This window comes from Malus sylvestris, chromosome 9 (genome assembly GCF_916048215.2).
Source record: "Malus sylvestris chromosome 9, drMalSylv7.2, whole genome shotgun sequence".
Taxonomy (NCBI): Eukaryota; Viridiplantae; Streptophyta; class Magnoliopsida; order Rosales; family Rosaceae; genus Malus; species Malus sylvestris.
Window position 1 is genome coordinate 15,093,221 of NC_062268.1, and position 25,547 is coordinate 15,118,767.

General features: G+C 39.4%; 3 protein-coding genes across 4 annotated transcripts; all 3 read left to right on the top strand.

Moving 5' to 3' along the window:
* Window positions 1–1,325: 1,325 nt before the first annotated feature.
* LOC126582169 (uncharacterized) lies at window positions 1,326–13,351 on the top strand. Its single transcript, XM_050246189.1, has 11 exons — window positions 1,326–1,718; window positions 2,298–2,475; window positions 2,570–2,752; window positions 2,865–2,964; window positions 3,053–3,083; window positions 5,446–5,488; window positions 6,438–6,590; window positions 7,730–9,902; window positions 10,069–11,467; window positions 12,424–12,507; window positions 12,869–13,351. Exons 2-11 carry the CDS (start codon window positions 2,417–2,419, stop codon window positions 12,931–12,933), a joined length of 4,290 nt encoding a protein of 1,429 aa, XP_050102146.1. The 5' UTR covers window positions 1,326–1,718; window positions 2,298–2,416; the 3' UTR covers window positions 12,934–13,351.
* A 2,210-nt stretch (window positions 13,352–15,561) lies between these two features.
* Window positions 15,562–21,759, top strand: LOC126583908 (ABC transporter B family member 19-like). The gene is made up of 9 exons (XM_050248452.1): window positions 15,562–16,710; window positions 16,975–17,029; window positions 17,146–17,321; window positions 17,433–17,597; window positions 17,692–17,987; window positions 18,142–18,458; window positions 18,565–18,788; window positions 19,051–20,937; window positions 21,167–21,759. The coding sequence occupies exons 1-9, from the start codon at window positions 15,577–15,579 to the stop codon at window positions 21,509–21,511; spliced, it is 4,599 nt and encodes a 1,532-aa protein (XP_050104409.1). The 5' UTR covers window positions 15,562–15,576; the 3' UTR covers window positions 21,512–21,759.
* A 580-nt stretch (window positions 21,760–22,339) lies between these two features.
* Window positions 22,340–25,177, top strand: LOC126583910 (uncharacterized). 2 transcript variants are annotated; one of them, XM_050248453.1, is made up of 5 exons: window positions 22,340–22,885; window positions 23,052–23,723; window positions 23,869–24,105; window positions 24,216–24,307; window positions 24,387–25,177. In XM_050248453.1, the coding sequence occupies exons 1-5, from the start codon at window positions 22,844–22,846 to the stop codon at window positions 25,009–25,011; spliced, it is 1,668 nt and encodes a 555-aa protein (XP_050104410.1). In that variant the 5' UTR covers window positions 22,340–22,843; the 3' UTR covers window positions 25,012–25,177. The 2 variants fall into 2 exon arrangements, with proteins under 2 accessions (XP_050104410.1, XP_050104411.1); XM_050248454.1 differs by having other exon boundaries at window positions 22,832–22,885; window positions 23,001–23,723.
* The last annotated feature ends 370 nt before the right edge of the window (window positions 25,178–25,547 follow it).

The window sequence follows — 25,547 nt, forward strand, 5'->3', positions numbered from 1 at the left end:
ACATAGGAAGGTGTCGATAGGCCGAAGCGATCGCGGAGCCCCTGTGTGAACCACAACGTATTCGAATTCGAGCACATGCTTAACATCGCTGCTTGGACCAGGCGGTGTTGAGTTGCGGAGGTGGTTGTGGTGGCGCCGCCCATAGGGACAGATGCTCTGGTGAGTAAAGCGATTCCGTTAACTCTTCTCATGGTGTACGAATCTCGGATCACTGCAGTCGCTCTCTCGTTCCTTGCGAAGTCGTAAGTCTCGAACTTTTGGGTTATGCAGATTCACGGTGGAGGTTGTGAGGGTTTCACGGTGATGAGATGGAAAAGTAGAGAGAACCGACATAGCTTTTCGTGTCGATTCCCACAAACGACGCCAAATGTTGATGCACAAAATCAGAGGTCTTGGAACAACGTAAATCCGACTGTGAATCTGCAAGTAAAGTAAATAACACAAGATGTATTGTGGTTCACCCCAAGGTTTGGGCTACGTCCACACTGATTATGTATTTATCTGTGAGGGAGAGAGAGTTTGTGAGGTGAGAGTGAAGCCTATGAGGTGAGGAGGCTTTATCTGAATATGAGAGACCTTAGGCCTAGGAATTGGCCTCTGAGGGTGAGAATGAGGCTCCTCAGGCCTAAGAATTGGCCTTCCCTAATGAGGAGAGTGACGAGTCTTTTTATAGAATAAGGGCTCCTCACTTATTACATATTTGCCCATTTCTTTATTACATAATTACATTTGAGTTCCCCGAGTATTTATACGATGTCTAAATACAGAGGTCCTAAATATGGTACAAACACAACTAATCCTTATTTCTTGTCAAAAAAATGATCTATCTCGCTAAGTAAGCTATCTGTTGATATAAAATTGATTTAATGTGCTCAAAATTTCAAAATAATGGGTAAGTTATGATTTTTTTCTACCACTCTTGACTAATAGATCAGATCAAGGTTTAAATCGAAGTTTGCAACAAATAAAGTTGCATTAAATACAGGGAGTTTTAACGAAAAGACCGCGGTACTCTTCACTTTAACGAAAAACCACATTTTTACACTAAAAAGTCAATCCTGGTACTATTCATTTTACCCTTTATTTTGTCCTTATCATTAAAACTCAAAGTTTTCAAGCCTTTTTCATTAGTTTTCCTTTAAATATACTGATTAAATTTGGGGAAAAAATAAAAAAGAATGGCAAACATGGTAATTTGGAGTCAAACCACAGTCAAGTCCATTTCGGTAAATTTACGTCAGCACCACCAACGAGTCTCTGTCTTCCAATTCTAGTTAAGATTTATTTTTTATTTTTTTACAAATTAAACCAAAATTTTGTCTGAAGCTCCAAACACAGATACACTCACTCTCTCCTCTCTCTATCTCTCAACTGTGTATTTTTAAACAGGGAGAGTGTAGAGAGAGAAAGCAAACACAGAGACAGAGCAAAGCACTTGGAGAAAAAAGGGAAAGGGGGGCAAAGAAAGAGTAAAAGCGAAAACCATATTGTCATTGCTGCTGATTAGGGTTTTTCTCAAAAGCCCAAATATTAATTTGAAATAAGAACCCAATTGGAAAATTTGAAAAACGAAAAGCTAATCCCAGAGACCCAGAAGGAGGAGGACGCGTTTAAAATTGGAGAGAGAAAGGGGCAGTGAAATGCCGGCACCGGAGTGAGCGACTGAGAGGATCCGGTTACGGCAATCGGAGATCTCCCGGGAGATTGAGCTAGCTCTAGTAAGTTCTTGTACGGACGATCCGTTTCGCATTTGGGTTTACATTTTAGGGGCGATTGGTGTGGATTTTGCATTTACTGCATGCAATTTTGAGCTTCATTTAAATGTGGGTGAGTCGGTTTATCTGTATGGGTCGCGTCGGTTACGGTTTCGCATTTGAATTTATTTTTTGGGGATGAATTGGGCATTTTTGTATCTGGGGTTTGGTTTGTTTTGCATTTGAATTTGGAATTTGCAGAAATCGGATCTGGGAAGCATTGGGGTTTCCGTATTTGGTGCATTTTGCTTTTGGCTAGAGTTTCTGGATTGAGATCTGGTAGTGTCTTTGTGGTAGTATTTTGGTCTAAAAGTAGTAAGTTTTAGCTACTTGGGTTGTGCTTTTTTCTTTGGGCATATCCTTGTTTGGAATACCCCTTGTTGATTTCGATTGCGGATTAGTGATGTGGTATTCTCATATTTGATTATATTAATGGAAGTTTCATTGTCAAGTCCTTAATAACTTCAACTTGCACAATTATGCTGACTTGCAAGAACTGATATAGCTAGTTTCTAAAACTTTTGTGTTTTTCATTTGGTTCAGATTATGCATTGTGAATTAATTAATCAGAACTGTGAGGATCTCGGGCATTTGGGGGCTTGAAAACTACATCTGTTATATGAAGGGTCATTTGAGATAAAGGAACTAGTGTGAAGGGGAAAATGAAATCTGATACTCATATTGATTATGCAGTATTCCAATTGTCACCAAAGCACTCACGGTGAGTGTCACGCTTATATAGACTCTTTGCGTATTCATGTTCTTTTAATATTTCCACTTAGATTATTGATCAGATATGTACTTTGTTTTGGCAGATGTGAATTGTTTGTTTATAGTGATGGGAACACTGAGAAACTTGCTTCTGGTTCAGTTAAGCCATTTGTTACTCATTTAAAAGTTGTAGAAGAGCAGGTTGCACTTGCAATTCAGTCGATCAAACTTGAGGTTGACAAACGTAAATATACTGAGACATGGTTCACAAAAGGAACGCTTGAAAGGTTATTTCGGGTTGCCAATGGGATATATCTTTTTAGTTATCTAAAGCGTGCTAGCCTTTTATGTTGTAATAATTTAGACTTCTTTAACTTGATTAACCAATATTGTTAACAGGTTTGTGCGGTTTGTTAGCACACCTGAGGTGCTGGAACTGGTCAATATATTTGATGCTGAGATGTCCCAGTTGGAGGCGGCATGGAGAATATATTCTCAGGTATGGCCATTTATCTGTTAAGTAACTTTAATGGTAATGAGACCGCATTTTTCTGTTTTAATTGAACTTGGGAACTTTTTCAAATCAGGGGATGGGAGGTCATCATGCTGGCGCATTAGGTATGTTCATCTCTACTAACTTCACTTTTGATTGTTGATTGTATTTCAACTTGACTTGGTTTAAATGCAACAAAACTTGATTTATGGCATCTTGTATAATTTGTAATTGATTTTATTTGCTTCGGTACTGGATAACTTTGACCTTTTGAACTTTCTTTGTTATAACTGTTTGTGTGTGTGTATATATATATCTATGTGAGTGGTTGAAATAGGAGAGAATTTAGGATTGATGGTGCAGAGGTGGCTCACCATTTGTTTGTCTTAGTTTCTTCATCTAGGAAAGTTCATTAAGTTTCTTGCACAAATATAGATGGTCAGGGATTGTGTATGTTTATTTGAAAAATGCTATGTAATTTCATACTTTATTGGGAGTTCATGCCTTATATTTAAAGCAATAAATATATGAAAATTTTGAGACTACGTCGAAGATATATTAGTGATTTCCATCTCGTTTGTGGTTATTTTCAATGGCAATACTGATTTTGGTCAGATATATTGTTTGCTATAACTAGGTCAGATTGAACAAGTACTATGATTAGTAAATGTGTAAGGGGAGAGCGACAAGCACTTAAATATCACACCCTTCATAATTTTCAAGATCAGGCTGCATATCCTTATAGACTTTCTTCCACAATCTCTACAAGTCATATAGGAAAAGGAATTGAAATGCACGCATATACATAAAAAGAAAATACTAATGATTTTTTCTTTCCACCATATAATTGCACATTGGAATTTTCTGGTCCTCATTCGAAGAAATGCAGTTGACACTGCTTCATGCTTCAATGCAACTTTACTGAACAGAAACCAACCAAAAAAACCCTTTATGTTTGTTCTCTCACCTTTTCAGTCTTTGATGTCTCTGTGCTGTCTGCCTCGTTACTTTGTAGCTTGAATGTAGTTGCAGTAACTTGCTTTTTTTTATTAGTGGATTAATCGATATTTTTAGTAATATTATTCTCGCCAGAACTCTTTGGTTTGGTGTCATTATACAGCATACTTGGTTGCTAAGAAATTAGTGTCCTTAGGTTTTTATGCAATTACAATATTCTTTTTTTTGGGTGGGATATGGACTTAGTGCTAATCCCAAACCTTAGGGCTGTCACGCATGATGAAATCTTCAACTTACATTGGAAAAGGTGAAAAACCAAACATGGTGGCCCTTGAATTTGTGATTAACAAACTAGGTACCAGGTCCAAAGTCATCAGAACCTAGACAAGCAAATCATCCTTGCCATTCTGGGTTTGTTATTGATTTGTTTCCTAGTCAGGATTACTAGTTTATTATAAATGGGGCTTTTGGGAACTTTTTAAATCAGATTCTTCTGTATGAGTTAAATAATAAAACTCATATGGGTATCTCTTCCTTGTATTTGTTATGAATTCCGAGGGCCCCATGGTGGATTCCAGAGTTTTCTCCCTTTTGGGCTTGAAGATTGCCACCGCCCTATCCTTTTCTTGCATTCATTCTGTGCCACTCATGGTCTGGCCCGAGTTCCAAACTCAAATAGGGGAGTGTTATGAGTAATAGGGGTTTGATGTCCCTTTCTCTTCAGGAAGTTTCAGTGTCCAGTTCATGAGCATCTGATCCTTGAAAACTGGGGTATGCATTATGCAGTGAGGAAGTATCAAATTTGTTGTGTTGAATACATTTTCCAACTTGAAGTTGGGAAGTGCAGAGGCAGATCTGCTGATGGCAATGGTTAGGTATTTGCTCTTATCGTAAATGCTTAGGTGTTTGTTCTCATTAAAAAACGGTTGGGTGTCTGCTAGTGCACCAGGAATTTTAGGATTTGAGTGGTGTTAACTTGGCCCAGCAGGATCTTTCCTAGCTAGCCTGGCATGGCAAGAAGTGAGATGAGATTATGCCTGGTTTATGGATAGCATGGATACCGTGGGTGATCAGTGAAATGAAAAGTGCATGCTTTAAGGTTGTTTCTGAACAATATACTTGAGGTGTAACTAAAATGTGTATAGAGGAAGACATTTCTTTCAAAAGCCTGTGTAATGAACTGCAACAACTGTAATGTACCTCTACCATGTGACTTAGGTGACTAAGCAATTAGGCACGTCATAATATAATATTCTGAAACAGTGTAAAGAACTCAGTCTATTATCATAATTGTTCTTGTATACTTTTCGTAATAGTCATGTACATCTAATCTGACTTGGCATCTTAAATTCATCAACTTGGTAGTGAAGAAAGTGCTGAAAAGATTAGTTTCATTTCCTCGGAATGTTATTATCTTTTTTCCTGTGACATTGTACATCTGAAACCTTTATTTTTATTAGTGTTATTTCATTCACATCTGGATATTGATCAAAGCATGAATTTTATCACAATGCTGAATTACTTGCTCAGGTGGGGATGGAACAGGTACCACAGCAGCAGCAGATGCAACAAAGTAATGCTCTGTTAAATTTTAAATTCGTTAATAATTTACTTAATGTTGCCTTAGATTGCAGTTAATTTTTTATTCATTAAATTTGATCAGAGTTTAAGTTCTGGAAGAATTATAATGAAGTTGCAGCACTAGGAGAAAATTTAGGAAGTGCTTTTAAATAACTGAAAGCCCTTTGAGTGAAAATGTTTTTGCAACCTATCCTTAATAAAAATGCAAGTTAATCCTGGAAAAGCACGTCAAAGTGCTTTTGAAATCCAAAAATATTTTCTCTAAAAGCGCTTTCAGTCATCAAAAAGCACTTCTTAAATGAGCCCTTGAACTCTTTAGGTTGTCCTCATTTTGAACTTTTCTTTGTGTTGGAACCTTGAAGTCAGCAGTGGGAGAAAACTAATGAAAGGGGCTTGAAAACTTTGAGTTTTAATGATAAGGACAAAATAAAGGGTAAAGTGAATAGTACCAGGATTGACTTTTTAGTGTAAAAATGTGGTTTTTCATTAAAGTGAACAGTACCAGGAGCTTTTCATTAAAGTTCCCTTTGTTGTTTTAGTTTATTAAAGTGTTGATCTGTTGGTGGTGATAATAATTGGGTCATTACCATGAGATGTGGTTATGGAACCTCTTTTATATGAAGTTATTATGGTTTAAGATGTTTAGGAATGTATATTTTATGCGAAATATTGAATTTCTGTTTGACAAAAATTAAAATGGAAAAGAAATATAGTCATAATATCTGTATCAAAGTCTAAATTACTAAGTGAAGTTAGCAGTTAAAGATAAAGATAGGAGTTGACTGCACATGTTAATTTGAACAGTTCGCCATAGCTCTGCTATCATCATTACCGATGGCAGTAAATAATCTAAGATGCATATTCTACTTTAGAGCATCCCACCCCCTTCTCCCTCGCAAAATTGATGTCTCATTTTTATTCTCTCAATACAATTCGTACAGGAAGGAGCTTTTGAGGGCTATTGATGTACGACTTGTTGCAGTTAGGCAGGATTTAACCACAGCTTGTGCTCGTGCATCTGCGGCTGGTTTCAACCCTGATACAGTCTCTGAACTACAACACTTTGCCGATCAGTTTGGTGCCCATCGCTTAAAGTAAGATTCTTGAAATCCTCTCTGTTCGCTGCTTCATCAAGTTTAATTTATATTATCTCAAACTGACCCTCTCCAAAAGAAAAAAGGGTCTTATTTAATACCCCGTGCCCCTGCCGTATCTCTTTCTCCGTGTGCGTGTGCGTGCTCTCACTAGCATATGCTCTTACCTCCATGCCTGCATCTTGGTACTAGTGATGAGTTTATCTGGTTTTTAGTTGTGACAAACACAAATCCAATATAAATCTGGAGGAAACTGTCTTGAAACTTAACTTGGGTCAATTCTCTCAAGAATCAACTGCATAAGGAATGAGAAATGAGATATAACGGTTGACCAGGTTATTCCTTCATGGTATATAATCATTCTTCCTATTTGCCAATGTGTGGTCTTTTTAGGCTCTACTTTTTCCATTAGTACTATAGGACTAACTCTTGTCAATGTCGATAGGTTATTCCAGGTTCTGCAATCATAACCTGATGCATTATTCTGAAAGCGATATGCTATCACAACCCTTCGGGTATCTGATAAACTTGAAAATAGCAACTCTTAAATGGAAAAATAATTTAACAGGTTGGCTTGATTAAATCATGCCATCGGAACTTTTTAAATGATTAAAGATGGGAAGTTTTTCGTAGAAAATGCGACTCCATGTTGCTTGTCTGCATATAATATTTGGTTCTTTTGTTCCAAATCCTTCATATCTGTTATTAACTGACAAGGATGTTCTTAGAACAAATTGTTTTTTTTTCCTATGTTATTTTATACTCATTTTTTAATTCTTTAGTACCAACTTGATTTGAATTTAGTAATCTTTCTATAAGACTTGGTTTCTTCTGTGTTTGGTGATCATGTGAAGTACATTGAATGGGCCCATTATATATGAAGTACATTAAGTGGGCCACGTTGGGCCCACTGTAAAATGCTTAAGGGAAAAAAGGTTGGTAGAACTTAGAAAAATAGTAAAGCAGTCCGTCACAATATGGCAGTTGCAATGGTCTTTTCTGTTTTTCTCAAATCTCAACTGCCATGTACTTCTTACCTAATAAAAATATTATGAATTTTAATTCTGTAATTTTTTATCTGTATATATAAATACATTATTCTTATATAACTACTTATTTATTTTATGAAAACTGTGCAGCGAAGCTTGCAGCAAATTCATCTCGCTATGCCAAAGAAGATCCGACGTGATCTCCCAATGGAAGCCAAGTGCGGACGACAGAGCTGTTAGATCCTCATGTGAGTCTGACATGTCCATTGATGGCCTCACTGAAAACTCGTCTGGGCCCCACAACCAACCCCAAAATAGGCAGGAGCAACTAGAAGACCCTTTAAAGCCCTCCACGTGTCAACAACCCGAGTTCCTCAACGCCAACTTCCCTACACAACAACGGAACAGCGTAACTGAGAAAGACAAAGAGGAAGGCAAGGCCAAGGTGGAGAAGAAGGTTGAATCCCAGACCGAGTCGACGACTCCTTTGGGTGTGAGTCAACCCGGGAGGCGGCTCAGCGTCCAGGACCGTATCAGCCTCTTTGAGAATAAACAGAAGGAGAGTTCTGGAGGTGGCAGTGGTGGAAAGTCGGTTGTTGCCAAACCTGGGGAGCTCAGAAGGCTCTCCTCTGACGTGTTGTCTGCCAAACCTGGGGAGCTCAAAAGGCTCTCCTCTGATGTGTCGTCTGCACCTGCTGTTGCAGAGAAGGCCGTGCTACGAAGATGGAGTGGTGCCAGTGACATGAGCATTGATTTGAGCGGGGAGAAGAAAGAAACGGAGAGCCCCTTGTGCACACCATCGTCTTCCTCTGCTTCTCATTTATTTTCTCAGACAAAGGTGGCGGCGAATACAATATCTGCTGTGACTGTGGATAAGGACCAGAAGGGGTCAACTGACTCGACAGATATTTGTAAGGTTGAGGGAAGGAGTGCTTCTGGTAGAGTTGGTGATGTTGAGCTGAAAGATGAAGCTGAGGGGCAGACTCGGGTTGGGGTTTTTGTAGGAAAGGAGGAGGTGGGTTCAAAGGCAAAGAAGGAGCAGGTGGGTTCTCATACTCAATCCAGGACTTCTAGTGGAAGAACAGAGCAGGTTGGGTTAAGTGATCAAGGGATTTATTCGGATAGCGAAGAAAGCAGTGGTTTTAAGGATCAATCAGGTTCTGAGACACAGTCCAAGGGTTTTTCAGGTCGGACAGAGGTTGTTGGAGGGAAGAACCTGGTTGGGGGTGCAATATCTGGTGGTGGGTTTGGAAGTAGGGTAGAGGATTCTAGACCGAGAGATCAGCCAATGACTCAGTTACTTCCTAGGGGTTACCAGGGTCATTCCCGATCTTTCTCAGGGCAGTTTGAGGGTGGTGTTGGACGAAAACTTGAAGAAGCTTCTTCAGCACAGCTCAAAGGGTTTGAGGGTGATCAACTCCCTCCCCAGCCTCTTTTTAGATCTTTTTCTGGAGAAATTGGGGAGGTGGGTAAAGTTGACTGCACATCATCTGATAAGAAACACATTAGAACGGAAGATTCTGGAGCTCAGAAAATGAGATTCCAGAAACCGGGTTCTGCCAGTCGCGAACAAATTAAGAAGCCACAGGGAAGGAGAGATGAAAGCAATAGTGGTCAAGAAAGCAAGTTGGATTTTACAGGTGACAAAGTTTTAAGGAATGAAGAGAGCTTTGCTACAATACCGACAACACCAGTCGAGCAAGTTCAGAGAGTTAGACAGACCAAGGGAAATCAAGAGCTCAATGATGAGCTCAAAATGAAGGCGAATGAGCTTGAAAAGCTTTTTGCAGAGCACAAGCTTCGGATTCCTGGGGATCTGTCTAGTTCTGCTCGAAGAAGCAAGCCCGTGGATGCAAAGAAGAAGGAACAGGCAGTAAGTTCACAAAACAGAAAACCAGCAGCGGAGGAGATTGCTCCTGCACAATTTCCTGCGGCTAACACAGTGTTGGAACCAATGGGTAGCTCTAGTGAGATGGAAAATTTCAATACTACTCCACCAATGAAGATAGCCGGTATCCAAGATTACGGTGATAATCTGAGGCAAAAATTTTCAGAGCCTGGTTTCTCTCTTGATTCTAAAGGAAAATTCTATGAGAGGTACATGCAAAAAAGAGATGCTAAACTGAGAGAAGAATGGGTTTGTAAAAGAGAAGAGAAGGAAGCCAAGTTGAAGGCCATGGAAGATAGCCTTGAGAAAAGTAAGGCAGAATTAAAAGCCAAGTTTTCAGGGTCAGCAGACAGACAGGATTCAGCATCTAGTGCTCGTAGGCGTGCAGACAAGCTGAGATCATTCAATTTTGGATCTAGTATGAAGAGGGAGCAGGTACTGATTCAATTTAAGTTATCATGAATTAAGGTGTAAAATTGATGACTGGAAAGTTTGATTTTTCCCATTTTCCTTTTTTTTTTTCTGACCAAATCTTTAAAGATATTTGTGTTGCTGGTTGGTATTTGTATCTTAGGATAATAGTTTTCTGTTTTGACAACAGCCAATAGATTCCATTCATTGGGAGAAGGATGAGGATCTCTCTGAATTTCCAGGCCAAAAATTGTACGGAGAAGATAGGTTCTCTAACGAGGCATCTTTAGGAGACGGTGCTTCTAGAAGCATTCAAAATAAAAAGCTTTTTCCCAATAGAAATTTGCCTTCGTCCATCCCCTGGACACCAACTGCACCAGCTCCACGGTCATCAGGCAAAGTTTCCAACCTTAGTTCAGGTCGGCGAAGACCAGAGTTAGAAAATCCTCTAGCACAGTCAGTTCCCAACTTTCCTGATCTCAGGAAAGAAAACACAAAGCCCTCTTCTGGAGTTAGCAAACCAGCTGTTAGCAAAATACCTGCTCGTTCACAGGTCAAAAGCTTTTCCCGCAGCAAGAGCACTAGTGAAGAGATAATGGCCAAGGAAGAGAAGCCACAACGTTCTCAGTCCTTGAGGAAAAGCTCTGCAAATCCTGTAGAACTGAACAACTTATCTTCTCTACACTCTGATGGGGTTGTCTTGGTACCATTTGATGAAGAGCAAACCAAGCACGATTCCTATGATAAATTTGCTAAATATATGGAGTCGAAGTCATTTTTTAGGAAGAGTAATGGCATAGGCACTGGTTCTGGAGTTAGTTTTTCCAAGCTGAAAGGATCCATTTCTTCTGATTCTTTAACAAATGAAGAAGTTGAGGGAGAAGATTCAATTGACACAGCCAAGGAAGAAGAAGAAGAGGAAGAGCTTGAAAATGGTGTTGATATGGATATGGTAGTTGAAGATGGTGATGATATGGATGTGGATAATGGGAAACGAAGACCGAGCCAGGATTCTGAAAGGTCTGATAACGTCGATTCCGTAAGATCTCTTTCTCAAGTGGACCTTGCTTCAATGGCTGAATTGCCTGCGGCTGCACCCTCAACATTTCATACTTTGGGGTCTCTACCAGACTCACCTGGGGAAAGCCCCATTTCATGGAACTTGCACGTGCATCATTCCTTTTCCTACCCTCACGAGGCCTCAGATGTTGATGCCTCAGTAGACTTCCCAATTGGGAGCCCTGCTTCTTGGAATTCTCATGGTCTTACCCAAATAGATGTTGATGCAGCTCGGATGAGAAAGAAATGGGGAAGTGCTCAGAAACCTATCCTTGCTACCAATTCATCTCAAAATCAGTCACGTAAGGATGTGACAAAAGGATTTAAACGGTTATTAAAGTTTGGAAGAAAAAGTCGGGGGACAGATAATATGAGTGACTGGATCTCTGCTACGACTTCTGAAGGGGATGATGATACAGAAGATGGGCGAGATCCTGCAAACCGATTATCAGAAGATTTTAGGAAGTCAAGAATGGGATTCACGCAGGGTCCTGATGACAGCTTCAATGAAAGCGAGTTCAATGAACAGGGTAACTAACGGATATCCTAATTTCCAATTATTTTAATATATAGAACTTGTTGTATGCTGGAGTATATGATGTTGAGAATGAATCCCATATTGATGAGACGAGAGACCTTGCATGGACTTATAAGTAAGTTGGGCTACTCCGCATATTGCCAATTGGTTTTATGGTGGAACCTCAACTTTCTTCATGGTATCAGAGCAGGTTGTCCCATGTGTAAAACCAAACGGCCACACGCACTTCATGTCACCCCACTTGAGTTGTCGACGTGTTAGGCTTGAAAATTCGCCACACGTGAGGGGGCATGTTGAGAATGAATCCCATATTGATGAGACGAGGGATCTTGCATGGGCTTATAAGTAAGTTGGGCTACTCCTCATAATGCCAATTAGTTTTATGGTGGAACCTTAACTTTCTTCGTATGAGTGACCGAGTCCCAACCATTTTCTTCTTAGGGTGAGAAAACCGAAGTGGCTGAAAGCTGCCATGGGTTACTAATGATCCTTGAACAGCACTAGGAACCCTTAAGCAACCCAACATCTGCACTTTCCATTCCCAGCTAAACTTTCCACGTGGCCATTTCTTGTTTTCTTATCCAGCTGGTATTTTGAGTGTTATTCCAGATCAGCAAACACACACACATATAATGTGTTCCGTGTGTATCCGTAGTTATTGGAAGGACCTTCTTTGGATTGTACTTGTTAAGCAGAAAGGCCACTGAAATTTTCAATAACCATTGATCTTTCAGTTTAAAAATGTTTGGATTGAAAAGTTACCGTAGAATCATATGAAACAGCAAGTAGTTTGCAAATCTTAGGCCATCGATTTAAACAATTTGTCCTATTTGATTTGTTTTTAAAAAAACTTGGTGAATTGTTTTCTTTTAAAATAAGTTTTCTTATTTCATTTCTCCTTTTAGAAAAGAATGAAGAGCTGATTATTCAAATTTACATTCTATGCAGTACAAGCGTTACGGACCTCTATCCCGGCACCTCCAGTGAACTTTAAGCTGAGGGACAATCATTTATCGGGAAGCTCGTTGAAAGGTGATGCTCTATGTACTTGTTTTGTCATTTATTTTACTTTTCTTGGTAGTAATGCAATGATTAGTTTACTCTGTTCGAGGTTCATCCTCGTATATCTCCAGTAGTACACTGTACTTTGTTGTCTCAACTGAGGAAACAAATTTCTCGTGTAGTAGCCCTGTTTTGGCAGATGAACGTGAAGCTATTAAGAACTCAGAAATTGGTTGGCTTTATCATTGACAGCTTTAGTTCACTAGTCGGAATGCGTTTTCAGATTTTGGCATAGTCATTTAGGATTGCGTCAAGGAAAACGCTTATGTTTATTTATGGCATTGGCATTGAATCTTTCTGATAATGGTATACTCACGGTTCTATGTTACAGCTCCGCGGTCATTCTTCTCACTCTCATCATTCCGAAGCAAGGGAAGCGACTCAAAGCTGAGGTAATTACCACTTAGAGAAAACCACATAGCAAGTGCTTGGATCATTTCAAGGTAGATTAAAGGGATGACCGCATTATATGATACGAACGATTCGGTAGGTGCGACTGAGTCATCAATAATATAAACTCTACGGTGGGATTATGTATATGTTGGATTCACTTCACGAAGCCGTGGTCATTTAGTTAGCTATATACGTAGTTGTACTGGAAATATATGGTTGTATATTCTATTGAACGATGAGTCAATCGATGGTTGGCGTAATGTAATCGTGTTTTTGGTAGTCGACAGGCGTTCCTTTTTTTGTTCATGTGGTTAGCCTTTGTGTGATGATGTATATCTCAACTTTTGTTAGAATCAACGTTACATTGTTGACAGTTTTAAGAAGAGTGTTGTAAAGACCCACCATTTTTGTGGTGTTGTCACTTCTCCTGTCAAATTTTGGCCTATGTAGGGCCCATCATTTACTTCTCCTACGCGTCCTCGTAATTTTTCGCCATCATATTGAATAGATCAAACGGAAGTAACAAAAGAGATTAGACAAGAGTGTGTACTGTATAGGGCGAGAAAAAGAGAGTGGTTATCGTTTATCTACTTTTTTAAAGTTTATTTTTCTTTCATAACAAAATGTGAAGTGTCTAATTGCCATTTCGTATCATAGTTTAGCGGTATTCTTATTGTTATGCACTTGTAAGTGAGAGATCTTAGGTTCGATTTTCGTTAAATGTGAATTTGAATTACATTATTGCTAATTTATTGTAAAGCTAAGTTCATCCTCCTCCTCTAATGTAAATAATATCGTTTGTTAAAAAAAAATTGAAGTGTCTAATTTAAAGAGAAATACATAATGACTTGTTTATTATGAAAGAAACTTTGGACTGTTCAAGTATGGAATAAACTCAATTTTGAAAGCTAGATACTTTTGACCGGTAATTATTAATATAAATTTATTATAAAAAAAAATTAAATAGTGAATGACACATGCAGATAATAGTTAGACCAATTATTTAGAGTCCTGTCTCAGACCCCTTTCTGCCAACTAATCACGAACAAGAAAATTCCATGTCAAATCATTGTGAAAATCATAGAAGTTCTAAGATTTCGAATTATGTAACAAAAGCTTCAATAGCTCTAGAGGTTAAAGAACAATTTGTTGAAATATTCCACATTTGCCAAAAATAGAGAGAGAGAACAAAAGGAGTTTAATATCATAATCTCACTTCAACTAATATAACAGCCTTTTTGTGATAAAATTTACACATGTTGGACTTTGTAAGTGATAATTATTAAATTGGAAACAATATCGGTGTTGTTGGAAATGGACATTTGACCGTCTCTCTTGTAATTTGACACATTTGCCCTATGTCTAAAACTCTGAATTAGTAAATTTGAGTCCATTATTTAATGTAAAAGATATTAAAGGATAATGTATTGAGGCCTAATGAATTTGGTGAGTCCAAAATGTTGGTCTGTTCAAATGTTTCTTGGTGAAAACTCCAAAAAGAGATTTTGATCAGGTAGTGGTGAGCTTTAATCAGAAAAAGGATAATTTCTAATGGAAATAAAAAAAGAAAATGCTTTGTAAATCATGAGCCAATGACAGTTGGAGAAACCTACACAGAATCTTGTATAAGTCGCTAATACGCTACGACGACGATAAACTTATTTTATAAAATTCTGTCTCTATACTATGTAAAATTTCTTAAGCAACAAATCTCCTACCTCCAAAATTGAACTTTTAAAGTGTTTTTTTTTTTTATTGTCAAACGAGTTGTGATGAACTCATTTGTAAATAATTTTTTTGTAAGTCAATAAATAAACACACATTTATTTATTTAATTGATCTTCCTCGACAGATCAGCCGGCCTTTAATTTTATTTTCGGCCTGCATGTTGTTTGCATGTCTATACGAGGGTTGATGAAACAGCAGGTGCCGTGTCTTCTATTAGCTAGCCAGACAGTAGATACTACCTAAGTGCGACAGCATGCTTGGTCGATTATAATACCACAACTTTGTTGTTCCATATGAAACAGACAAATTATTCAACTCCCTAAATTATTACTTTATTAAATAAATAAAACTGCTAAATTTGATACAGCAACATTTGTGTGTTTTCGTATAATGTAATTAGCTAACCTGATAGCGCATAATAGTTTTTTTTTTTTATGCTACAGACGCATTCTAGTAATCTAATACTAAGGAAGAATGTATTGAATATGTGGTCTTGAGTGCATAATGAATACGATAAATGCTAGAAACTCGTTCTAAAAGCGGTATAATTTTAAAAATTGTAAACAATCGTTAAAGTCATAGAAATATTTTAGAATAATTAGACATTAATCCATGGAAGATTAAAACAATAGCATTATTAAGTGCAGTGAAACATAGACGGATTCAACAAAGTATGGAACCAACAACCAAACATATTTGGACAACAACAAATCATCGCAGCATAAAAGACAATCTACACTTTTATTTACAAGTGCAACTGATCCAACTGAGAAGGGAGATAGCTCCTCTCCACTCCTCTCCAACTTCACCAATTGGCAACTTTCTCCACAAAGCTGGTAACTCTTTTTCTTTCCACTTTCCCACACTTTCTCACACAATCTTCTCACCAGCCAAACACTCCGTAAACTCCACTAAATCATGGCTGGTATAGACTCCTCCTTCGATTTCGAACAATCCTCCTCCAGTCACCGCCCGCCACGCCACCCCACGCCCTTTAGCTCCAACTCCCAGTTTACCCAAAGCCGAACCCCTGGCAGCCAGAGGTCCCGCCACACCACGCCCCCCACGACTCCATTTGCCGCAGACAACGATAAGTCGTGGCAGGGCGAGATTTCGTGGCAGTTTGAGCCAACCGGGTGGAGCGACACGCGAAATTTGGGCTCAGTTTTGAGCCCATGGGCCACGGCAAGCACATCCTCCGAGGCCCACATAGTTCGCCGCTCCGCCAATTACTACTACCTCTCAAGAACTAGCAGACGCGCTGCCAGGAATAACCCAAATTACAATTCTGTCCCTGATGGCAGGCTTGAGCTTCAAAGCTATGTTGCTCCTCCTAGGGTTAATAATGGGAATGGCAACATTAATTTGAATAATAATAGTGAGAGTTCTTTAATGTTTGCAAATAGTAGCTATGGTGCACAACATAAAAAGCCCCCAAGATTGGAAAAAATAAAGGAGTTGGGAAGTGGGAATTATAGCGGAAGTGGTCCATTAGCTAGAAAAAATGTGCTCGGTCTGATCGACTATGATCATCCACCAATCCGGGCAGAAGATGACGCATCCAAAGTTTTGGGTCATGGGATGTCACATAATTTGGGTCATGACCTTGGTGGTCATTTTTACGATCATGGCCATCACAGTCATCATGGTACGTCGAAAATTATAGGACACGATGACTATGGTCGCGGGTCGTCACATGTGGGACATAATCATCATCTTCACGGTTATGATGATCATGCATGGCAATCAACAGTCTCTGGCCACCATAACGGTGGCGTTGATGGGTATGCAGATAGCGATCAAGGTTTGGGTTACGATGAAGAGGATGATGAAGAAGAAGATGCCGTGCCACCAAAGCAAGTAGGGTTGCTCAGCTTGTTCAAGTATTCAACAAAGTGGGATATGGTTCTTGTGTTTCTGGGATGCATTGGTGCTCTTATTAATGGAGGGTCTCTTCCATGGTACTCGTTTCTTTTCGGAACGTTTGTGAACAAGATTGCTATTGAATCAAAGTACGCTGACAAGACTCAGATGATGGATGATATCGAAACGGTATGTCAAAACTATTCATACATGTTTTAATTTCTAAATTTTTTTCTTATTAGCTTAGCCTTTTGAACAGAAAAGTTGGTATTTTTAAACGTTTTTTAATATTACTGCATGTATACTGTACTAAAAAAAAAATTACTGCATGTAATTTTTTTTTTTTTTTTTTTTTGCCTGATACGAGCGATGTTGGTATTCGAACACAAAACTGCAAAAAAAATTGGTTAGATTAACAATGGAAGCTCATTTTTCATTTCAATTTAATTTCAGATAGCCCTGGATATGGTTGGATTAGCAGCAATAGTTGTAGTTGGAGCATACATGGGTAAGATGCACATACATCATGATTTTCCTCTTTGTCTCCTTTTGAATAATATATTTTCTTCTCTTTGTGGTACAAATGTTTGATACCAAAAGTATTTTTTTTATCACTAAATGCAGAGATTACCTGCTGGAGAATGGTAGGGGAGAGATCTGCTCAAAGAATAAGAAGAGAATATCTAAGAGCAGTTCTACGGCAGGACATTAGCTTTTTCGACACAGAGATCGCCGCCGGCGACATTATGCATGGAATTTCTAGTGATGTTGCTCAAATCCAAGAAGTTATGGGGGAGAAGGTTTGCTTGCTATTTGCCTTTTATAAATTTTCTTTGAACTAATTTTTTTGATTACGCGACGATTAGGAGCTGATAAATTTTGGGAATTTTGAACTTTGTGAATAATTTCAGATGGCACATTTCATTCACCACATATGTACTTTCATATGTGGATACACAGTTGGATTTCTGAAGTCATGGAAGATCTCTCTGGTAGTCCTCTCAGTCATACCACTGATGATGTTCTGTGGTATCGCTTACAAAGCGGTTTATGTTGGCCTCGCTACGAAAGAAGAGGTATTGCTTACAGCGCGGTTTATGTTGGCCTCGATCTTAAATTTTCTCAGCACTTGTACATTTTCCTAAATCCTTTCTTGTGCATTTGTCACAGGTTTCTTACCGTAAAGCTGGTAATGTAGCCGAGCAAGCGATCAGTTCAATCAGAACTGTGTTTTCCTTTGTTGCAGAGGATCTTCTGGCTGAAAGATACGCAGATTTATTGAACAAATTGGTGCCTTTTGGAGCAAGGATCGGCTTCGCTAAGGGTGCTGGAGTGGGAGTTATCTATCTGGTTTCGTATTCAACATGGGCGTTGGCTTTCTGGTATGGCAGTATTTTGGTTTCTAAGGGAGAGATCTCTGGAGGCGCCGCCATTGCTTGTTTCTTCGGCGTCAATGTTGGGGGAAGGTATAAAGAATTTCTGAAATTGTGGGGGAGAGATTCTCTGTGCAGGACGTCCTTTCTTTAAGAAAGACAGGAAAGAAATGACGTCCTGCACAGAACCGGAACTGTAAAACTTCAATTTTCTTGACACATTTTGCATGTGGCTGAATTTTCACAGGGGCTTGGCGTTGTCCCTATCATACTTCGCTCAGTTTTCACAAGGTACAGTAGCAGCGGGCCGGGTATTTGAAATTATAGATAGAGTTCCGGAGATAGACCCCTACAGCTCAGTAGGCAGGACCCTGCCGAGTACTCGAGGAAGGATTGAATTTAAAGGCGTTTCTTTCTCATACCCGTCTCGTATGGATGCTCCGATTCTTCATTCCCTGAGTCTGGTTATCCCATCTTCGAAGAGTGTAGCACTTGTTGGCGCTAGCGGAGGTGGAAAGTCCACCATTTTCGCTCTTATAGAGAGGTTCTATGACCCTAACCAAGGTATCATAATCTTACGGTTTAACAATATTCAAAAAAACAACTTATGATAAAATGGACTAACTCTAGTTCCTTCTCTGATTTGGTTTTTTAATGTTTGTTTCGATAGGTACAATCACATTGGATGGTCATGATTTAAGGACGCTTCAGGTGAAATGGCTAAGAGATCAGATAGGTATGGTCGGCCAGGAGCCCGTACTCTTTGCCACAAGTATATTAGAAAATGTGTTAATGGGGAAGGAGAATGCCACCAAGAAGGAAGCGATTTCCGCCTGCATTGCTGCCAATGCCAACAGCTTCATTTCTGGCCTTCCACAAGGCTATGACACTCAGGTTCAACAGCAAAAATATTCTTAAAGTTCTCTTGCTATAGTGTTAGAATATGCACGGAAATGTTTTCAACAGTAAATCTGGACCACGCAATTAAACAAGAATTCACCTAATCCATGATCTAGATTGACAGTTCGAAGCACATATCCTCGCTTGTCTGGCAAGAGAACATTTACACAACGCTCACGTGCACATACACATATGTAAATACATAGATGCCTAGGTACTCATGGTGCAATGCTTATTTCATTGTCGCATTTGGCAGGTTGGAGACAGAGGAACACTGCTGTCAGGAGGTCAGAAGCAAAGAATCGCATTGGCTCGAGCGATGATCAAAGACCCTAGAATCCTTCTCTTGGATGAACCTACCAGCGCCTTAGACCCTGAATCCGAGGCTGCAGTCCAAAAGGCTATTGACAAGATCTCCTCAGGCCGAACATCGATTGTAATTGCTCACAGGCTATCGACAGTAAGAAATTCTCACACCATCGTTGTTCTTGACTCTGGCTCTGTGGTTGAGATTGGTAATCATCGCCAGCTCATGGAAAAAGCAGGTGCCTACTATAGCCTTGTTGAGCTTGCCGCTGATGGTGTAACAAAACCTTTGTTGAAACAAAATGATAATCAGAAAGTTACTCAGTTTTCAGTGTCTGATATGCATGATTTGTCAAGATCGCCATTCGCTCAAGAGAAAAGCCAAGTAGAGGAGAAAGATGTCCAAAAACAAAAACCAAAAAAGGTTAGACTTTTGGATATATGGTTGTTACAAAGACCAGAGGTTCCAATGCTCTTAGTAGGGTTCTTCTTGGGTATGAATGGAGGTGCAATTTTGTCTATCTTTCCTTTTATTCTCGGCCTAGCCCTCGAAATATATTTCGATAATGACCCATCAAAAATTAACAAAAAAATTGACCCTCTTTGTTTAGCACTTGTTGGGCTTGGCCTTGGGAACATACTCTTAATGACAGGACAACAAGGGTTGTGTGGCTGGGCTGGAACAAAACTCACATTGAGAGTGCGAAAGCTCCTGTTTCGTTCCATACTAAAACAAGAGCCTGGTTGGTTTGACTCCGAAGAAAATTCGAAAGCAGTTCTGGTCTCGAGGCTCTCAGTTGATTCTGTCAGTTTTCGTTCAGTCCATATTGATCGATTATCAGTCTTGTTGATGGGTTTGAGTTCAGCCATCGTGGGACTTGGTTTGTCCCTTTGGATTAATAAGTGGCTAACTCTTTTGGCTGCTGCTCTCACTCCTTTGACTCTCGGTGCAAGTTACTTGAGCTTGATCATAAATTTAGGGCCAAAACTCGACAATGATGCTTATGCGAAAGCGAGCAACATTGCTTCTGGTGCTGTTTCAAACATAAGGACAGTCACAACATTTTCTGCTCAGCAACAGCTGGTTAAGTCCTTCGAAAGAGCTTTATTGGGGCCAAAGAGAAAATCCGTTAAGAGGTCACAAATCATGGGCCTAACACTAGGGTTTTCTCAAGGTGTTATGTATGGAGCATACACCTTAACCCTTTGGTTTGGTGGTTACCTTGTGAAAGAAGGCAAAGCAAGCTTCGGGGATGTGTACCAAATTTTTCTTATCCTTGTTTTGAGTTCGTTTTCTGTTGGACAATTAGCCGGTCTTGCACCGGACACATCCATGGCTTCAACAGCAATTCCAGCAGTTTTCGATATCATTACTCGCAAGCCATTAATCAGCAGCAGCAGAGAAAAAGAAAGGAAGCTTGACCGGTCGAAACCATTGGACATTCAATTCAAAATGGTGACATTCGCCTACCCTTCTAGGCCAGATGTGACCGTGCTGAGTGACTTTTGCTTGAAGGTCAAAGGCGGTAGCACAGTGGCATTGGCGGGCGGAAGCGGGTCCGGGAAATCGACGGTGATATGGTTAATACAGAGGTTTTATGATCCAATTCAAGGGAAGGTGATGATGGGAGGGGTGGATTTGAGGGAGATAAATCTGAAGTGGTTGAGAAGGCAAATAGCTCTAGTGGGTCAAGAGCCTACATTGTTTGCAGGCACTATGAGAGAGAATATTGCTTTTGGAAACCCTAATGCTTCATGGTCTGAAATTGAAGACGCTGCAAGGGAAGCTTATATCCACAACTTCATTAGTAGCCTCCCTCAAGGCTATGAAACTCAGGTATATATAGTTCAATTTATAGCACTATATGCTCTTTAGTTCGGATAATTAACAAGCGTCGATGATATCACGTGTCAATATCATTGTTTCCAACAAAACATACTAACATATTATCAAATACATTTTCGACAAAACAAATTAAAGAGCAAGCGTCATGCACACAGAATTTTCTGTCTTCTGCGATGCATATCTTTCACCATAATGGTTTTCTCTTTCCTTTGATCTATAGGTTGGTGAGAGTGGGACCCAGCTATCTGGGGGCCAGAAGCAAAGGATTGCCATAGCAAGGGCTATACTGAAGAAATCAAAGGTACTACTTCTAGACGAAGCAAGTAGTGCACTGGATTTGGAATCAGAGAGGCACATACAAGAGGCACTTAAGAAAATCAGCAAAAGGGCTACAACCATCATAGTGGCTCACCGACTTTCGACAATCCGAGAGGCCGATATGATAGCGGTGATGAGCAACGGCGCCATCACAGAATATGGGAGCCATGATGCACTTATGGCCTCTCACCTTAACGGTGTGTACGCTAGCTTGGTGCGTGCAGAAACTGAAGCCAATGCGTTTTGATTACAGTATGTAACTTGTAAGTTACCCTTGGAACTTTTGTGATTGAGAAGATTGATTAGCATGCTTGTAGTTATAGAGAAGTAGCCAATCCATATTAATATTTATTTGGTCCACACTCTCATTAGTTTTTGTGATGTTACTGTTTGTAATTGATGTACCAGCGTACATTCAATGACCCAAATGGTAGGGTTTAAACTTTTTTGTTTGTTTTTGTTTTCAACAAATAATATTGTCTATACTAAGGAGAAGTGGACTTGAGCCTCAAAATGAGCTAACAATAATGTGGTTCAAATTCCCCTTTGGCGATAATCGGACCTAAGAATTCTCACTTACAAGTGAAGGGGAATACTGCTAGACCGTAGTACTGAGTAACTTGTTACAGCTAGTTAGTAAACCTAAATAATAGGGACCTGGTAGGGTACATTGAAGTACTTAATATAATCACCTATTGACAGTCAAATATGGTCGTCAAATGTCATGATTGTATTGTACCCAAGTTCCTAAATGAGAAAGGTAATATTTTAATTTTGGCAGGAATGAAATCGCATTTTTGTGTCCACTTGTTTACTTTCTTGGAATGAGAAAATCCTAAAGCGGGGAAGGGAAAGACAAAAATGAGTATATAGATCAACCATCTCCCCTAGTTAATTTCATCTCTGATTTTCAGGCATTAAAATGCAGATTTTAACGTGAAACCGTTATTTATTAATTTATTTTAATGTGGTATTCTATTTTTTTAACAAACAATATTATTTACACTAAGAGGGTAGGCTTAGTCTCACAATGGGCTAGCAATAATTTGGTTCAAATTCACCTTTGGTGAGAATCGAATCTAAGACCTCTCACTTAAAAGTGAAGAGAAATACTACTATATCGTAGTACTAAGTGGTTGTACTCCACTAGTTAATATCCTTGATTAAGATGCCTAGTGTTTATATGATCACATGTAAAAATTATGGTGAAATACTTTATGAGGCTACTACTTTGTATATAAGCATAATTTGTGTTCCCAGAAATTGGAAAAGTCCTTCCGTCTCAATTAACTCTTCCCAAAAGGAGAAATGCAACCACAAAGAGACCCACGACCTAATCAACAAACCAAATATATAAAAAGGGTGATCAATCACATTTATCTTGATTAATGTTGGCCCTTTAATCATCGTTGATTAATAAACAAAAAAGGCCATAAAATTCTGTGCGTTTTTATTGTAACTTGACTTTGAAGCCAAGAGAAGCTGATGTTTACGTGCCTCGTATGCAAAGTAAAGCCTACAGAAGTGCTTTTGGACAAGCCAATATTCCTTCCATTATTCTCTGCCTCATCATCACCATATGCAGGATTTTTCCCTTGATTTCACTGCATCTCCTCTTAAGGTATTCAGAAATTTATGAACAATCCGATTGTAGTTAGTTTTCGTTATCTTGGTTTTTGTGGTTCGGAATTTGTTACTGATGCTAGCTTAGTTTTCGATGAACTAACCGATGTTAGAAATTTGATTTTCTTGATTCGTGTTGTTTCCGAATGCGTGGTGTTCATTAGTTTGGGTTTAGCAGAAGAAGAGAAGAAAATAAAGCAATGGCCTCCCTCACACCAGGAGTTTTGATAAAGTTTCTACAGAGCATAAACTCCAACGTGAAGGTTCGAGGAGAATACCGATCAGTCCTGCTTCAAGTGATCAGCATTGTGCCTGCCTTAAGTGGCTCGGAACTCTGGCCTAACCAAGGATTCTTCATAAAAGTCTCCGATTCTTCTCATTCCACTTATGTCTCGCTATCGAGGGAAGACAATGAGATTATATTGAATAACAAGTTGCAGCTTGGCCAGTTTTTCTATGTCGATAGAATGGAGGCAGGAACACCGGTTCCTATTCTTGTTGGAGTCAGACCAGTTCCAGGAAGACACCCTTTCGTGGGGAACCCTAAGGATTTGATGCAAATGTTAGAGCCATCAGAGAATCCAGTCCAAGCTGATCATGAAGGAACAAATAATAGTTCCAAATCGAGGGAACCCTTTGATGAAAACCCGAGACAAAAGCTTGTTATTAAAGAGGAAAAGGTGGCTGTTGCATCTAGGTATATGAAAGGTGTTTCGACATCAAATTCAAAAGCTAGCGCAGCGGATTCCCATGGAGGTGGGAAGAACAATGATAATGAGACTGGTGCTAAGAAGGTTGGCATGGTGAAAGGCAAGCAGCAAGAGCTTAATGGTCAGGTACGATTTGCGCGCTAAACATAGTTTCCGTTTTAAGTATATAACTGTTTTTTGACAAATGTAACAAAGTTCTAGTGTAGGAAACACATTTCTGTTGAATCTTTTGACCAGTTATGTAGTATGGTCATTTATACTAGTGTAACAGGCACGCTCAATAGCTCCTCCCCGCAATCGACCTCGTGCGCTTGCATCAGAGGCAGATGTGGCTGTATCTAATACCAAGGAGACTGCTGTGCCTTCAAGAAGCGCTTCTGCAAAACGCACTTCGGGCAAACAGGAAACCATGAACACTAACTGCTTGTCAAACCGAAAAGATAAAAGTAATTCAGCAGAGGCAGTTTTGTGGCCTTCTCTTCCGGCTAATTTTATGAAGCTCGGAAAGGTATTCCAGGCAACAACACATATTCATTGACTCTCATTCATGTGATCTAGGCAGCAATATATTGAATAACAATGTGACACATTTCGTATATTTTGTCAAAATTTTACAAGGGAATGCTTAGAAGGAGAAATCTAGCTTCTTTGGTTGCAGCAGAAGCTCAAAAAGAAGCGTCTACAGCTGCAACTCTTGTCAAATGCCTTAGGTAAGCTATAATCTTACATGTATGAATCACCTTAACAATTGTCTCACAGTGAACTCTTTTTCTTTTCTTTTTTTCCAAGTATGTTCGCCGATCTATGCTCATCTGCTTCGCCGGACAATCCCCACATCTCTCTGAACAAGTTTTTCATACTCCACCAGCTCATTGACCAACCAAATATTGCAGCTCCGTTAAAGGATAATTCAATTCCTTTAACTACAAAGCAGTTACCTCCAGATGTCGAAACGTTGAGCAAAAAGACAGGCCTAATTCATGGTAAAGGTACATTGAAGTCTTCGAAGGTCCCCGCTGAGTTAAGTGGAGCAGAGAAACTAGAATGGGCGAAAGGAGATGGTGCGAAAGAGATAGCAGAACTCAGAGAAGCTCTCTTAAACGAAACAAGATCTTGGTTCTTGAAATTCTTGGAGGAGGCATTGGATTCTGGATTTCGTCTGAAAACCCCCCAAGAGAAGAAAGGTAAGGACAGTGCTGGGCGCCGCAATGAGCCAGAGAATCAAATCGCTGTGACGCTATCACAGCTTAAGAAAGGAAATGAGTGGTTGGATAAACTGAAAAACAGTCAGAGCTCAGAGAACAATGGATTGGTGGAGACCGTTGACAGGTTGAAACAAAAAGTGTATTCCTGTTTACTTGTTCATGTTGAATCTGCTGCTTCAGCTCTAGAAAACAGATCCGATCGCAATTGATTCAGCGAAACACACGAATAATTTATTACATTTGAGATAGATTTTGTTGCCAACCAATGTGATTTGAGCCAAGCATTGTTACTGAACTTGTGGATGATGAAATAATTTATGGATGTTGCTTGTGTATAAATTAATTCCAATAAAATGATGATATTTTGTACATAAACTTTGAAGAAATACATACGAATTACAGAAATAAAAAAAATACATCAAGGATGTCAATGTAAGTGTTGTTAAGGACGTTGCAGCACTGCAGAACTAGAATCTGTTCGGAAATGAATTCGCGATACAATCATCGGTTAAACAAGTTAAAATGTGAGCTCCGAAAAAACTGACCACCTTCATTGCTGCCAACTTTGTGCCTGAAAGGGAGAGAGTCCAAGATGTAAAGCTAGAGCACATGCGAAATTCTCAGACAATGCTGATATATCTAGCATGTGCCCTGCTTCTCCAGCATGGCTCATTCTCCCTATATCCACCCTCAACTTCCGGCTGAACGATCACCAACGTCCCTTGGCGGCCTCCCTATAGATATT